Raw genomic sequence first — 18,652 nt, 5'->3', positions numbered from 1 at the left:
AACCCTACCCCAGGCAAGTTGGATCTAGCGTACTTTATACTCTATTACATAAACGTCTACATATAGTTTCGCTGCAATGCTACAGATTCTAATTCAATCAGAATTCGGAATTCACGTAATTGCATTACAAATAGCCCTATTTGAAACTTTGACACAAGTGACAAGACATAAAAACTATTTAAACTAACATTCACTCTGACAGATATATCTCAGCACACAGCAACAGCACACGGCTTAAAGCTATGCATTCAGTAATGTAACGTTTAACAACCGAAACCTAGAAATATTAATCGATATGCTAAGACTAAACGGTGCTGAAAAGGAGATTTTGGAACGCTGTTAACGAGAATTTATTGAGAAATGACATCGATGCATCCGGCAAGGGGGGCGGAGTGTTGGTACAACAAAAAAAAACAGTACGTATCGAGCTAGCGATGCACCTTAAGACTTGATACCTAATCAGATATCCAGATAATGAAACGTCAAATGATTTGCACTAATGTGGTCGGCGCGTGAATTATGCCCTGTCGGTCGGAGCACGGCGCGGCACACACTAGGGCGGGCGGACACGGCAGCGTTACGTCAGCGAGGGGTGAAGGGTGAGGGGTGAGGGGGGTGCATGAGGGATAGGGGAGTGCAGGGTGAGAGGGGGGCCCCGCACTGCTGCATCCTCGGAGCGACCATCGTCACCCAACTTGCCTGAATAAGGTGACATCTCGCGAAGCTGACGCTTCCGCGGTTTCCTTTAAGAAGCTTTTATTAACATAAAATTATATCATATACTGAATAACATCATTAATTACTGCTGCTGTGCTGACATTTGGTAGATTTTCAATTCAAATTCTTAAGTGTTGTTATCATTTTGCCATCTAATCTTCACCGACTTAAAATATTAAGGAACAAAAGTACAGTAACTATTAAAATTTACCTTATTCTTTATAATAATAAGATTTAGTTACTTTATTACTTATGAACTTTACAAATTGATTATGGCTCTGAACAGGTTCTGTTCAAGATTTGATTTCACGTCCTCTGGATACTCCTAACGCCATCTAGCGTCGCCCCAAATATACAATCTGAAACTCCCTCAGGACCCATGTTCTGCTTCGCTTAAAACTACTTGTTTATGCTTACTTGAGCAAAATCATCGCCGGTAGCAATTAAAGTTATTTCAATATGTAAAATTTTTATGTTGTAATAATAGTTGCCCGCCAGTTCGTCCGCTTGAAATGTTTTAACTGCTTTTAAATAGTAATACATTTTTGTCTCGTTAATACTTAATCATTATTATAGAAAACTTCAGATCGGTACAAAGGATTACATTAGTTAAATCATATTACAACCATACATACTTCAGTAGTATCCTATCTTACCTCACAAAACAAATTTTTCCAAGAAGTTCTAACGAAATAATCCTTCTAAAAACGTTTTAAGATAATGTGGCAAATGAAATAAAAGACAGTTATACGTTTTATACTTTATTTTTCTTTGAAAAATAAAAACAAAATTTAAACTCTACATAAGAATTATAAAACCTTTACTCAATCATTCCGTTTAAAAAATGACGAGGTTACCAGACGTTGTATACCGTCCAATAATCGTTTATAATCTTAGCTTACAAATCAATTCTTAATATCTATTAAAATTATGAGGTAGATGATTTCAAATAGTCTTTAAAATCTTATAAATAGCTAAATTACACATATAATATTAAATTTCATGAAACCCGTATTTGTAATACCTAATTTCAGTGCTATGTTTATACTATATTGCTCGCAGTTTGAACCTTTCTTAGCCTATCAAGAAATTCACTACAAAATTAAGCAAACATTAATTTTTATGTCCAGATTGTTTTTTTCTAACAAATTTATCGTATTGAATTAAGGTACATTGTAAATGTTGATATATGTATATTCTATATGTTAAAAAGTATATATGGTATGATTATAACACACCCTGTATTATAATCATAACATATACATTTTAAACAACAAGATAAATAAGTTTATTAAAATTTCCCAAAGAAATTAAGTATATTTATAACTAGCTTATAAATTTATATTAAGTTGAATTGGTAATTAAAGAATATTTTTTCTGTTCAAGAATATGCTCGCCATTACATTACAACGATCAGACCCTATATAGATACCGGGATTCTTCAGAGACGACCAATTCTATATAGTATGTGTGTTATAAAATATATAACTTAACCTACAATAAATCTAATCAAGATATGAGGTATATTCGATAATAATTAATTAATCAGAGGTAATAGTTGCAATTGTTTAAGTAACATACTGTTTTATTGATTTAAAAAAATACGCAAGAATACTTAAAAATTATTCATCTTCCATTTTTTGTAAATATCCACCTGTTCATAAAAGTAGTTCTATTTTTAAACCTCATTTAGTAACTTAGTTTAGCTATACTAAAAAAATCGATGGGCTTCTAACATTATATTGGCATTTTTTATAACAAAACTTCATTGCACCCGACAATATGCGAGTATGTATTAGAGAAATATCATTCTCAGTTTCACATTTCTTATATTTCATTGACATAGTATTAAAGTAAAACCAAAGTGTCGGACAGGTTATTAATTCCTGCTGAAACTGCTCAACAAAAAAAAAAGGTCATTTAATTGACGCGTTAATGAATCATTAAAATCTAATATAATATAATTATTGCAATAGAATTTATTTCACTTTGGCACACTTCATTCACCTTGACTCTACTCTCCTTAATTTCGTACAACCAAAACATTATATTTTAAGCAGTTTGTTTACTTATCAAAAGTGATATTGCGCAATAAAAACGAGTTGTATAACGCTAGTTACCGAAAACATTATTTCCGATATTATGAATTTACGCCGTTAGAACAAGGGCAATCTGTGATTTATATCTAAACTTAGAATAATTAAAACTAAATATAATTTTACGTTGGTCATAATAGAATATAGCAACAAAATTTATAATAATATAAAAAACACACAACTTTGGGTATACATTATTATGCAATAATTATGGTGTCGAACACTCGAACACATAAAATTTGTACTACGTTACACTTCCAAACTTAAACCATAATATCTAAGAGTAAAGTTTTTGTACTGTACGGTTTTATACTCATCAGTCTTGCGATTAAAACATTCATTTGTTTAATATGAGGTAGAGACGTTACTTAAAATCTATGTTAAAAAATATTATGACCTTAAAATCGTTTCGTCTGTCCTGTTGCGGACGAATTTTCGTTGGATACATGTATTTTTATAAGTAGCTTGTGATAAATGACGAATATGAAGGTATTATATGGTTACGGCTGCGGGCTCTCTTGCAGACTCCCCTGGGAACTGCCTGAGTTCTTCGATTGTGAGTCGTCCTTTTTCTTGTCGACCTACAATTTGATAGAAATAATATTTTATTACGCTTTTGCTTTTTCACTCTTATAAATAGAAATTGATAATAACTGTTTATACTCCTTATTAACTTGTCATACCTTTATAGGACAGTCAGCAATGAGGTGGTCTTCGCTCTTGCAATTGTGGCATCTCTTTGGTTGTGGCCCTATACTGCACTTAGCAGCTATGTGGTTTGCAAACTCACCACAGTTGTAACAGCTACAAAACAATACAAAAACACTTGGTTTTAACTTTATGCAATAAAATCGATTGCAGGAAATAAGATTAGGAAGATTTATAATTTACCATTAATATCAACACTTTTCAATTAGACCGTACCGTAACATACTTTTTATACAAAAAAAATTGTAAAATTTTTAATTTCATTTCTATTCATTTAGTTTAAATAGTTAAATCGAAAAACTTAAATTTAAAAAAAATAACACCATATTAGGCTTTTATTTTTTTTTGTTACTTTTGGAATAGGACCTATTTTTTATACATTTCACTTTTCTTTGAGATAAACCACTTTAATATCAATTCATATTGAATACCGTATCTTCCTAAACCGCTTCTTACTCAGCGGACGTCTGTGAGAGCCCTGACAGTCGACCGAGGATGGTCCACAAACGCGCGTAGCTTCCAAACCCTTGTCAGACTCCTTGCACTCGAATTCAACCACCTCTTCATCACCCAGCGATCTGAAGCCCGTCATTTGAATCACACTCTAAAAATAAAAAAAATATTACATATTGACACCCACTTAGCATCTTACTACATTCTACTCACGTTACATTGGGCATCCAAATTTTTTTAAATATTTTATTAAATGTATTGTATCTGTGATTCTGTGATGACATTTTTCTAGTCTGATAAATAGAAGGGGCGTTGTTTTGGAATCTTTTTGTATGTTATTTTTCCAATAATGTAGTGAGATCATTCTTTGCGCCTGCTTTAAATCTCACATTTCCTAATTTCATAAGTTAATATATTTTCATCAACTTTTTTTCAAAACTGGTAGGTCAATTTACATAACTATTAATTTTGACTAAATAATGATATAAATTTTATGAAACAAACATTTTCCAACATAATTTATGTTCCCTTTGAGCATGGCAGTATATTTTGCTAGGAAGTTTTGTAATTGGCAATTTAGTCTTGACACGATGCAATACCCAATACATTGCTAATGAAACGTACGTATATTCCATTGGTAGTGATTTTGATGCAAACAGCGTATTTTAGTTGTAGTTTATTAATTTATAAGCAAAATCCCTCTTTTAATATATTAATTTATTGTATCCGCCAATTTAAACTAGATCTATAATTTCAGCACGATATGTGTATTTAATGTTTAAATGTAACAAAAATTTTAATGAAATAATTCTTCATAGCAAATATTATTCTCATAATATTCTAATTCTAGGGTAAATTTTCTTTAATTTAAGTGGGACATGCAATTAAAAATCATAAAAGAATATAAAAATACTTACCTACTTTTACAAGCAAAAAAAAATCCTTTTTAGCATACTTTTAATTTAATATTTCTAATTACATTTTTCAATTCAATTTAAGGTAAAAAAATAAATATATTATTTACCTCTGAATCAAATAATTATTCTATTGTAATGAAAAACACAACTTTGGATCAATTATATTAAATATACAACTGAACCACTACAAACAACACGGAACGTACTACTATCGCCAAATAACATAGTCTTGACCTAATATGATTTTTACCGCTAGCATTGCAGCGGGCCGAATACAAACTCGGTGGCGTAAATTTATAGAAAAAACATCCGGAGTTGATAAGCTAAACAAACAAACAAGCACGCTATCGGGTCGACCGCTAGATTTCTCAGTTTTTTTAACTACCGAAAAACTTTACGATAATGCAGTTGATACTTCAAATGAACATTTAAAATTTACTTTACAATCTATAAATTCCTTCTGTGAATGTGAACTTCCGACTTTTAAAAGAGATTTCGATTTATAGCAGGTAATTCTAGCGCCTTTCACCAACTTCACTTATGAATAAGACAAATGGATGAATCAATATTACTATGGATTTTATTTCTGAATGATTCTAATATTAAAACTGATATTATTGTGCAGTTTCCACAAAATCCATTAAAGTTGTATATTGATATGATATATTTATTATATATACATAGACAAAGTTGTATATTATATTATTATCATTAAAAAGGGTTGACTGTACAATTGTGATCTTAGTAAAAAATATTATCACCTGGTGAACAAAAACGTCCTGGCCTCCATCATCAGGGGTGATGAAACCCCATCCTTTTGCGACGTTGAACCACTTGCATCGACCACGCCGCGGCACGCCCGTTACGCCAGCGATGCCGCCCGCACCTAATAAAATAATTAAATAATATTTCATAATAAATCGCATTTAAATTAATTTGAAACCTTCTTCTCCAAAAATTTCCTTTTTAAATTTCCATTTATTTAGAACAAAGTAAATTATCGTTACACTTCTTATTTTTAATTGGCGTAACATTACATTGAAGACCTCACGTATTATTAAATACACCCCTATAATAAAATTATAACGCCACAAGCTGCACCAATAATTGAATACGAGAATAAAACATCGTTACTGTAATTAAACAAGTTTCGACCCACCACATTTATGAAAGTATAAAGTTAAAATCACGTGTTCAAAAGTTACATCAGAACATTTAATGTAAAACCGAATGTTTTTAACTTATCAAAGAAACCATCTTTTAATTTTTGATAACACAAGTAATTAAAATGCACCTGAAAGGTCTTGGTGAAAGTTACGATTAAACTTTTAAATAGAACACATTCGAATAGCTTGTGATTGCATAAAGTGTACCGTCCTCTATTTTAAAATGCATATTTAGACATTTTACCGTTCGGAAATCTATTAGCAATAAATAAGGGCCCACGATCGTTTACAGGACTAAGAAAGGGTATACTATTCCCCTTATCGGCTTCTTCACAAAAAATAACGTGGGAACCGAATGAAAGAATGAAGTCTTCTTTTTATGTGTAGATATCACTATAGTTGTTGAGGTTGAAGACCTCATTCCATAGGGACTATTAGTGTCGAAACGCTTTTTTAATTAAGTACCACGCAAATATTTTGATTAATCAAATATTATTTAAGTACTTTATATATTACATAAAAAACCCTAGCGAATGAGACTAGTATGATGACTAATTAAAACGTTATTTCCGCCTAAAAACGATGAAAGAATTCAAAGTAGTTATTAAAAAATATAAATGACACATACGAATATGAGTGATGACTAAGTTAAAAATTCTCAAAGGTATCATACCTCAGATATTATTGAATTGCTCGATCATGTATTATATTACGCGAGGTGAGAGTATTAACTTACAATATGATAGCGGTGCGTCTGGTAAATAATTAGGTATCGAATACGTGATTATGAAAAATTTTAAATTAATAATAGGTTTGTTATTTTAGAATAGTAAAAAATATTAATTATAGTAATAGGTTTAATGGAAACAGCAATTAATCATATCACTAAACTCACAACGGTCGTAAGTATGTTCTGCTAATTCAACAAGCGTGTGCCGGTATGTAGCTACGGGTAAGCTAAGCATATTATTTTAGGTAGCGCGGCGTTGGTAAAAGCGGCTACACACGTGGCACAGACGGGGACTCGAAGAATGCGTGGTATTTAGGTTGCGTCTCTGGTACCTTCATTCATTGGCGTAACACTGCACCTTGTAGTGCCTCGCCCCCCATGCTTGTCGTCAAGAATCAACGCAGTAGATACCCGAAATTTATTATTCTACATTGATGGGAAAGCATAAACATACATTTCAAGTTATGTATGCTATCATGTTATTTTATGAAATCACGTGTGAGGTTATGGGAAAATATTTTAGTTTAAGAATAAGGTATTAGTTTTGTATTTCATTAAATACGAGTATGTGAAGCTTAATTTATAGATAATTTTCAAAAGATCGTATAATTGGTTTCAATGAACACACAAAAATCTTTATTGTGCTAATAAAAATACTTGAAAAAATAAAGAACATTTATCTCTAATATAGACATAAAGTTTTAGTACCAACATTTCATTTTTACAGCACTCTTCCGATATTAACCTCTTCGGGCGTATTTATTTATAAAAAGAAGAGGAGTATTTTAATCGATAAATTGCGATACATACTTTATTGATCAAATATATTTATTTTTTATAAAGGTAAATATAAGGGATTGTAAAATATTACTTTAGTTTATTATTTACTGAGCGTTGCCCGATATATTACTACGGAACTCATTCAAGTTATTTTTTACTCGTTTTTTGTTTCGGGCCTGAATGAGGCGTACATACAGCGAAGGTTGTCGTTACTATCGTATTAACGGAGTGGGCTCAAAGGAGTAATATTTATACAAAACATTCCGAAATAAAGGGAAGTGGTGTACTCGTATAATGGGAATTGACATGCTTCCTCAAATTATTATGTTGATCTCAATTTATGAGAGTCCCAAATAAAAGCTCTATTTTAATATAGCTGTATTCTTTTAACGGAAGTAAGTTAAGTATTGTTAAAGCAAACTTTATTTTTAATATGTGATATTCAATATGAATTCGAAATATAAATTCACAACATCACTGTAAGTATAAGTAAACATTTTTAACGTTTAGGTAAATGTAAAAATTAGTTTTATTTTGAGTAATAACGATATCACAGCCAACGAATTCTAGTAATAGTAAAATATGATTCCAAACAAACGAAAAGAAGCAGAAACAAGCGATCTTAATATAGTTGTACGTAATTTATTGGATCACGATGGTAAACAACTGCGTGTTTATTTTTATCCCCCTTTTTGTGAATATAGGACAAGTGCATAAAGCGGCAGCGCATGCACTGAGCATCCGAGTCGTGTGTGTTTACTCAACATGCGCGTGATCCGATGAACGCCCGTCCACATCTACGCCCTACCACTAAAACATACACTTAGGTATTTCAAACTTCATACGCATGCTTAACTTTTGATTGCATTCCATTAGACTGAGCCCTCAAATATTTGTTGATAAAATATACACTAGTGTCGCTTTCAGTGACTATTTAACGCCAGCATTCCATCGCTATTTGGGGCGTCACGTTACCATACATAAATAAATCTGATACACGTTGTATGTTTATCAATTAATTGTTTTATTTATTACTTTGAATAACATAAACATAAACATGTTTTTTATATATTGATAAAGGAATTAACTAAAAAAAAAATATTTGAAAAATCATTTCTTCGCTACATATAAATGAGTCTTAAAAATTATATTTCAAGAGAATAGGAATTTTATATTAAGTTTATAATTAAAGAATCGTTACGAAATATTAAGCAGTGTACAAGAATAACAGACGAAAGTGATCGGGACATTCTTATTGTATCTTAAAGATTACCTTAAATTAGTAAGCCGAACTTATTTAAGCCGACTCATTTTAAAAACAAGGGGGATCTCTGAATGTTTAAATATGTTCAACTATTTCTGTGCATCGCTTATTTAAACGACTGTTATAATAATGAACATTTTGCTGTTACCTTTTAGTTACCATATCAGATCTACAACGGAAATGACGGATTCTTATAATTAGCGCTTTTTGGGTAAACTTAAAACTTATCATTATAATTTGTTGAAAATGTGTAATTCGTGTTAAGAATTATTAACGGTCATGGTTGTTTATTTTTAAGCTACTAATTTTGAAGAGGGTGATGAGGTTCCACTTTATTAAAAATATATTACCATAGTAAACAACTCTATCGAGGAAAACTTCCATACGAGGATAATATATTCAGTAAAATATTTGACTAAATGAAATTTATATATGTATATGAAAATTAATAAGAATGATAATTCTTAAAAGCATGTATAGGAATTGCTTATAATTTTTACATCCCTTCAATCCGCAACTTTTAAATAATTAGCAAGGCATTGATTCCAAATAAGATAACTAGGGCTAATTTTTGATACCGTCATGCAGCAATCGTTCGCATTCACTATTAAAATACTGACGCCTTCCCTAATTCACGAATTAATTTCCGGCTAAAAAATATTTAAATTTAATTATTAATTACGAGCTAGGGCGGCGGACATCAAATAAAATTGCGTATACCAACGTATTTTAAATAACTATGAAGTATAATCGAAAACAAGTCGTAGCGGTTCGATTGACATGCGTGGAGTTGGAATTTATTTAAATAGAAATGCATAGCTGGATTCCGTTATATTTTATTATGCTGTTCTCTAATATATTACAAATAATATTAAACAGACACTGTGTATATAAAGCTTACTCATTACATATTTGTATATTATTAACCGAAACAATACCAACTACCTTATTTATATTTACTATTTAGACGTTCGTTTGATTTTGTCGCTACTAAATAATAAAGAATTAGTACTACTAAATTGACTCGACTAATATATCAAGGGAAATAAAAAAATGCCAATGGTCTATTACAAATATATACAATGTAAAAATGTTATTAATAAGGTCCTAGATAAAAAGTATATTGTGCCATTCACTGCTTTTGCAGTTATCAATCGCAGGTATGGAATTCGAACATGAATCATCGTCAAGTGGCGCTTGCTCGGGTTCTTTAGCTAGGAGTGAAAGAGACGGTTAAATGTACCACCATTCAGACTTAATTGACTGGTTACAAACTCGGACCCTGCCGTAGGGACGTTGCGTTACTTAACACCGACTTTCTATAAATTCCAAATAGGTATTTCTTCCACAACTCTCTATGAATAACAATTCCTCTTGGAAAAAACGCGCTCATGACTTACATTTATTTAATACGAGTGAATGGAGGCGTTTATCATCAAAATGTTACGATCACTAGTTGAAATTCAATCATACTATTATGTCATGATGTAATAGGAGAATTCCAAACCTTGACTATTGCAACAATTACTGACGCAAAGTAAAAATAGAGTACACCTCACTACTAGTTTGGTATGTCAACGACAAAAACACGTAGTAGTAGAGTGGTGGGGGGCGAAGATTACAGTCCTTCGAAAATGCAGTCGGCCTAAAACGCACACCAGCTTCTGGAACTCACACAAATTAATGAACATAGAAGAGTCGCGGCAATATAGTCTCTATATTAATATAGTAGAATTGAATTTTAATAAATATAGTCTGATGCATACATGCACTACGGTCTCGAGTAACTTAAACGGAATAGTATGTTTGGTACGAGTGTAGTAAACAATTTACGACACGATGCATACCTTGTTTGATAATACGTCTCCAGTTTTATTTTACTAAAATAGTACATCAACCTACTATGAGATAACATTACTGCGCATTTATATGAGGTACCTACTGAAACGATTGATATGTAGGAGTTATATATAAAGTTCATTTTTTAAATAATTAATTTTATAGAATGTTACAATAACTTTACAATAGAAATACAGAATATTATTTCGTTATATTAGATGTATTTAAATTGGTCATTAATCACTTAGCACTTATAATTATATATAAATGTTATTGTTGACGAGCACGATGCGATGTGATGTAAACATGGCACGCATATGTGCGACATCAATGAACAACACTATTAACCTCGATTCGTATAATTTCAATGATGTTGTAAACAATTTCTATGATTGGCTTCCCAGGCCCTACGATTACACATCCGCTCGATAAGGCAATAAGTCCCACTGCATGATAAAGCTTTTGACATCGGGTGAACTGCTATGAACACGTGCGTGGAGTTATTATCTTACCTCAAGCTCGAATACCATTCAAATAGAAAACGGAAAAATAATATAGCGTAAATATACTTACTCGAAGACGGAACTGCATTTCCGCCCTCCCTCCCGCTCATGTTAACAAGGATATCTTAACTTGCACTATCGCCTGTGAGTATCATCCATCCTCCGAAATAATAGAAATTCACTTTTACCAACAGTTCGTAGAATTTTGTGGTTATTGATAAATTTTATTTAACTCTGGCCAAAATTTATTTAAAAAACATGAGCGCGCGCGAGCGCGTAGCGACCAGCAACGCGTACGCAGGTCGACTGCATCGAAAAGTGGCAACTAGCAGTGATGTGCCGTGTGGTGTTGACGAGTCGATGTTCGTCCCTTCCCGGATATAGCTGGGCAAGTAGTTTTTAAAATAGAGAAGCTAACGGAACGTGTGTGCCGCCCGAAAGCGCCGGCTGCTATACCCTTAACCAAATGTGTCACTTGTCGACGAACTGTAGTTTAGAACTCCTTCATTAAGAAAGGGCAAGCAGCGCGACGCGCTCCTCGAACAGACCACCGTATCGCGGACTCGATGCGATTAAAATTTCGACCTATAATACACCCATACGTATAATATTTTACAAACTTTTTGGTTTTCTTTTATTGATATCTAAACAGCACTTTTTTTTTAATTTTGATAAAAAGTCCTTTCGAGACATCCCAAAGACATGAATTATATGTACATGATTCGTAAAGACGATATTTTCTATTCTTTTAATTTAAATTTAAAAATAACTTACGACCAACCCGTACTTTAATAAAGACACATCATCAGAATATTAATTAGTTTCTAGTAAATAAATAGTCACAATAAATTGAGTCATTTGGAATGAATGAACCTTGTGGGTCTTGACCGACAACTTCTTTGGAATGTGAGTAAATGTGGAACTTCACAAACGTATATCAATGAGAGTTACCGACATTATTTTACTACAATTGATTATTATTATAATTAATATATCATAATAAGCTTAAAATTATGTGAAAATTAAATTTAGTTTTTTATAATGTCCTTATCAATAAAATGTTTTGAGGAGGATAGAGTTTTTTTTTAATGTTAACAAAATATATAATATATGTTATAGTCGTTTATAGTTATAGATTTTAAGAGTAGTCACAGTCGCAACAGTCGTGCGCTTTTTAAACAAACTTTTACTGACCAAATCAAATAGACTTCCTTGTTTTTTTTCCAGAATGTTTTGGTCGGTTATGCAAATTTCACCGCATAGGCATTCAAAATAGAACGAAATTAGAGGCGGCTACTTTTCTCAACCCTACTGTTCAAGGAAGTCCCCTCTGCTGACTTGTCAAATTCTGACGAACTTGCCGTTGGCCCCATTGTGACTATCTAAGCCATGAATGATTATGCACCAAAATTGTCCAACAATAGAATATACACAAGAAAGACAAGTTTTGAAAATAATGAAACCCGACTGATTGTCACTTTCACTTTTCTCTAAGCCTACTTTTCACCCCTGTATATTTCGACTCTAGTTAGCGATATTATTTTTATTGTGAATTAAATCAGAGCAATTCATTCAATTGTTATTTATTTCCCCTTCATTTAAACTTTAAGCTATTCAATGTGTAGCGGAATTTAATAAACATTCAGAGGCACTTGATGCTGGTATCAATCAGATAAACTCAAAAAAACTATTGAAAATATTGATTGTTATCAATTACTTCAATAATTTTATTTGGTGTGGTGATTTTTAACAGTGCGCTTATGATGGATACATTATGACTCAATTTATTGGTTTATTTGTTTTTATTCTATGTGACCTTTGTGATCCTCGCCCAAGATATGATTTCCGAGTAAAATTATTATCAGAGTATGTGTAATATGTTTTTATTTTACATAAATTTATGAACTTGTGAGTCATATAAAGAAGTATCAGTAAAAATGCTGCGTTCTAAGAAATCTTTAATGAAATCTTCAAAGCTGATTTCATAATTTTAGGATGACTAGCAGGAATTAACTTAAGATCTTTTAATTACGTTGATAAGACACTTCGCTTTAAGATCTTAATAATTCTACTTTTTAGAATTCTATAGATATTGCTCTAAATATATTTTTTTTAAATCTTTGTTCTAAAGTAACGTATCTCATTGTTAATATTTTATAAATAAATCAAATAACCGAGTTAGAATAATTAATATAACGACATCTATGTTAAATGCTTTAACTATTGTAGTATGCTGTACTTTCACATGAACTTTTGCTGTTATATCGATCCCTACAATTCTCATAGATGGCATTAATTTTAAAAGATCAGTAGTGCCATCTATGATCTAAGCGGGGTACTTATGAATGAATAAAACGCAGAAAATGAATTCACCCCCAAATATACGTGCACCCTTCGCTATGTTACGAAATTACCTTAGGGCGGAACCCCAAAAGAAAAGTGGGTGGTGCCATTTTAAAACAGTAATACCTACGGATAATACATACTGTGTGTGAAATAAGTACGTTATTTTGTTTCCCTAAAATTCCATTATTTTTATTTGTCGTTTAATACAAATCTCGGAGAAAATACTTAATACAAAAATTATAAAAGACAATATTTGTTTATATTATCCCATGTCTTCTTATAGATATCTTTAGTAACAAAGAATTATTTAAAGATTTGATTATTCGATAGAGAAATTTAACCTACCTAACGAATTTCATACTATTTTGCCCAAAATAGTTTAATAAGGTTTTAAAAATAAATTCACTTTATCGAACTAATATTATAAATAGGAAAATTTATAGGGATGGATGAACGAGGTACGGCTGTACCTTTGTATGAATTTACTCACTTAAGGATTTATGGAATAAAAAAAAAATGTAGCATTCAATCATAGTATTATATCATGATTTAATTTAAGAATGTCCAGAAGTACAGAAGTACGTTTGTTGCTTTTCCTCTCAAAAACTATTGAACAGATTTTGATGAAACTTTATAGGAATATACCTAGAGTTTGCCTAGATACGTTTGGAACTTTGCCAGTTTTTCTATCAAAAATTATCAAATGGATATCATATTATATAACAATTTGTTATCTTAACGACAAAGTCCTAGGCACAAACTAGTTATACATAAAATATAAATAGATGTCCATCATCGCTACATATATATATTTTTTTTTTATTATGATCGATTTCAGAAGAATTAAATTTTGAGGTGAATGAATATAAGAAAGGACGATGCATCCTTAGAACAAAATAAAATTCGAAAACCAATTTGAAAATATACTTTAAATATTAGTTCAAATACGACAATTTCATAGACAGAAATGAAAATGCATTGAATGCTATAAAATCTGCCTGTGGCTGACAATTATTAGATCAATATAATCAGATCGGATATCGGAATCGGATAGCTTATCCCGGTAGAACTGGTGGTAATTTAAAGAACTTAACGTCACATACTTTTATACACAGCTTCATCCCCTTTGCAGGTTCCATTGGTAACGGGTTTGCTGAGCTCCTCCTGGCTCCAAGAGGCCGCTGCTGCCGCTGCTGCTGCCGCCGCTGCCGCCGCTGCTGCTGCGGCTGCACACACGCTGCACTCTGAAATTATATTATATTTCCATACACTTATAATTTTAAACACGATAATAAAATGTCTTGTTTGTGTCCATTACCTAGAAAAACAAATACTTTGAATATTTTTGGTTAGAATAAAATACACAGAATACGGTACGAGGTACGTACAAGCATTGAGAAATGAAAATAATCATTCAGGATCTTTTAATATTTGTAATCGTTACTTCGTATAAACGCGAATACTAAATGCGTTTTGGGAGTTATATAAAGTGGTGTATAAATCGAAATGTAATTAAAAAGGTTTTTTACTATCAGTCAAAAAGTTACAAGCTATTAATTCATAAATCCTTGCACATAATTGTAATACGTAGGTATCAATCTAGATTATTGAGAGAGAAACGGGAATCGATTCGTATGAAGTATAACGATTCAAACTCGTAGTAAGCATATTGAATAGAAAGCAACTGCAGCTATTTTGTAAAAATCTAGTCATAGTTAAAATCAATGTTGACTCGATAATAAAACAGCGACTAAATGAATTTCCGCCGTTGCAGTTTATAAAAAAAATATTAATAAATTATATATATAATTTATATTTATGATATATATAGACGAGACAAAACCTCTCAGCATTCCATGGATTCACCGTGCGGGTGCCGGGTCCATCGCGTTGCAAGGAAACGAGCTTAAACAGTGTCTGGGACTTGCGACCCAAGTGTAGGTTTAACGGGCCCCTATCTAACGCACATTAAACGCTCACCTCCATCATCCAAGTTCCTCTCCCTACCTAACCAAATTTGAAATTAACTTACTAGGGCTGCCTTCGACACACGTTCCAAGAATGAACTGATGTAAGTTCTGGGCAGCCCCAAGTCTTTTAGTAGGTTGTAAAGAGATTTAGCCGTTATACCTCTCGCTCCCATTTCTACCACGTACAAATCCACGACGATCCTATTTCTCATGAGTTCGTTAGTGAGCTCGTAATACTTTTTGACTTTGATGGCATGGTCTTTGGGATGTTGGTTTCTCAAGCACCGTGAGCTCTATTAGCACAACGCGCTTTAAAATTCGGGAATACATACATACGGTCTGGAGGACAACGCACAAATATCCTTTGGGATTTTGTATTATTTCTCATACGTATACATCATCATAGTCCAATCGGAAGCCGCTTTAACGATGAAGTAAGGATTGACGTTTGATTTTGTACCCCTAGTGCCTTCTCTCATAAAACCTATTGATAGCTTGTTTGTGGTTATTTCTTTTTGCGCTCTGGCTACCGAAAGCTGGCTGGTTAACCGCTTCACGTATGATTTCTTATCCCACCAGCAAATGCCATTCCAACTGCATGCCTTCATTAACATTTCCAACTGCCTCCCCTCAGATGTAAATAGTTTTTTCGGTACCTTAACCCCATCTTACTGAATTACTCTTATCTGGGAGAGAAACCTGGAATGCATTGAGATAAATTTTTGGCATTGCTGGCGATCAATCATGAATTACGGTGCGCGTTTTAGTGCTAATGGTATGCGAAAGTCTCCTTTGTGTAACCTCTCGTTCTGCATTTCTAGGCTGGACCTTATATTTAGAATTCTCGTCTTGCCGAATAAAAGTCTTTAGGATATCCGTATCTCTGGCCTTCCTACTTGATCCTAACCCTACTCTATTACTTTGTGCTCCTATCATAAACTGCTTATGAAACTGAAGTCTTGATTCTAGCTCTAGGATATCTTTGTCTTTTGGGCATGATGTAACGAAATCATCGTGGGTTTTCCCAGGATGTATCTTGGAAACTCTTACTTACTTATAGAACTCCGATGGCCTTTTTAGCTTCATCCCAAAACCGTGCGATACCTGAATAACGCTGACGGATCAGCCGAAATCGCGAGCCCGAGCCACAACTTAATCAACACCTTTTGGACGCTCGCACCTAACTTTGACAAAAGGGTTTTATAAAATCATAGACGAGGAACGGCCAATTCAAGCTTTTTTGACGTTACTTATCCTTTGGTAATCGACTTTGTTAAGATCGTTCAAAAAGCTATTTACTATTCCTTCTAAGGATTTAGTACGACCTATGTTATCTATCTTACGACTGAAAAATTTAAAGAGGAGCATTTTCCGTAACCGTAGAAACATATATATAGTAAAATTAATCGACGTGAACAGGATCAAATCTGCAACCTCCGGTATATCTCGTTCCAGTTGCTTTACCAATTAAGCCTTCGTGTCCTGACACTGAGTCGATATATTTAGCAAGTTTTGCAGTTTGTCAAAATGTTCTCAACTTTGGAAATGATTTTTAAGCATTTATAATTAAATATTTTTTATTTTTCATTAAACGAGTCAACAAGACCACATAAAGTGTACTATTTTATCTAATATAAGATATAATAATTTAATTGCAACTTTATAAGAAGTTTTTAGGGCAGCTACATAGAGTTTTTGCTATATTTGCGTTATATATTATAAACCTAGGGGTTTTCTCAAAGTGCGACAATGTACTCTAAACTTTTAGTCTCTTTTATTCGATATATAGATACATATAATAATCGTTAAACTCCATGGAAATCAATACAGATAGTTAATAAATCAATACAAATACTTAATAGTCCCGCATCCATCACAGACATTCCCATTATTAATAGAAATAATTCGAATATTCTTGTAAAGTATCAATAACTGATCTCGTACGTATAATATTAACTATATCTTTTTACTTGATTCGATATTATTGATCAGAAAGCTAATTCCATAACTCATAATATTATTATATATATTATTCAATAATGTACCTACCAATAGGTTCTAAAACTTTCGTGTTTTTTATTGATTTTGTTACACTATATTAAATCTTATCTTTAGAGATCTTCTTCTAAGGAAATGATTGTTTCTCTTCTAATCTCATGTGAGATTTTTTTGATGAACAAAAATGTGAAATATTCACAACAACACAATAAAATAGAAGCGGTATTTTAATATTTAAACCACCATTTTAACTCTAAGACATTGCTTATATTTTTACGGCATTTTCATTTTAAAAAGTTCATTGAAATATATAAATACATATATTATCCCTCTACTACAAACCAGCACTTTGTGTACAAAGCTTCCGTTTTGAAGTAATTTATGTAAATAATTATGCTTTATTTCTATACCATATGGACGTAAAAATAAAATAGTAAGCATACACATTTTAACACGCACTTGTATATATTTATAGTTTAAATGGAATGGGATTTATAAATATTAAACAACTATAAGGTAAAAAATGGATAGTAATAAAAATCCATAATAATTAAAAACAGATTACAACCTTGATCACAATTTGAATGGTAACCACTGGAAGGATGATAACCGTACGGTAATTTATATATGGATCTTTTACGGACGATTTTTTTTTTTTGGAAATTTGTGTGACTTCACCATTCATACTACTTCGATTCAGCCTGAAATTTTAGCTTTTAATAACAATTCTGATGAGTTTTTAAACAAATTCATATAGTAGTATATGTGTTAAAAGAAACATTGTAACAAATTGTTATATAATCAGAATATAAATTATATGAATTACAATTAAATAATATAGAAAATAGATAAATTGCTAATCAACATAATATAATATTATATCAAATTATAATCTAGTTTGATGAAGAACGGGAATTTATACAACATATAATATATAATGAAACTCACCCTTCATGTAATAGTCGAAGGACCCCTCAACAAAAATCAACTGAGTATCACATAGCCTCGATTGTTATTGTTAAATATTAAAATAGCAAGTTTTTTATGTACCGCAACATTTTACGAATACAATAGCACTTGTTGAACTATTAAAAAAATGACAATATATCTTATAGGTGCTGTATCGATTGATTGTATCGTTTTAAATGTGTTTTCTCTATAGCTG

The 18,652-nt window shown here is 31.9% G+C and overlaps 1 protein-coding gene across 1 annotated transcript; it reads right to left on the bottom strand.

Moving 5' to 3' along the window:
- Positions 1-1,462: 1,462 nt before the first annotated feature.
- On the bottom strand, positions 1,463-11,706 carry LOC116765969 (protein lin-28 homolog). Its single transcript, XM_032655621.2, has 5 exons — positions 11,244-11,706; positions 5,653-5,777; positions 3,953-4,125; positions 3,497-3,617; positions 1,463-3,394 (listed from the first exon to the last, which is right to left on the bottom strand). The coding sequence occupies exons 1-5, from the start codon at positions 11,281-11,283 to the stop codon at positions 3,314-3,316; spliced, it is 540 nt and encodes a 179-aa protein (XP_032511512.1). The 5' UTR covers positions 11,284-11,706; the 3' UTR covers positions 1,463-3,313.
- Between the last annotated feature and the right edge of the window lie 6,946 nt (positions 11,707-18,652).

Source organism: Danaus plexippus, chromosome 11, assembly GCF_018135715.1.
Source record: "Danaus plexippus chromosome 11, MEX_DaPlex, whole genome shotgun sequence".
NCBI classification, from domain to species: domain Eukaryota; kingdom Metazoa; phylum Arthropoda; class Insecta; order Lepidoptera; family Nymphalidae; genus Danaus; species Danaus plexippus.
This window is presented reverse-complemented; position numbering and strand designations above follow the sequence as displayed.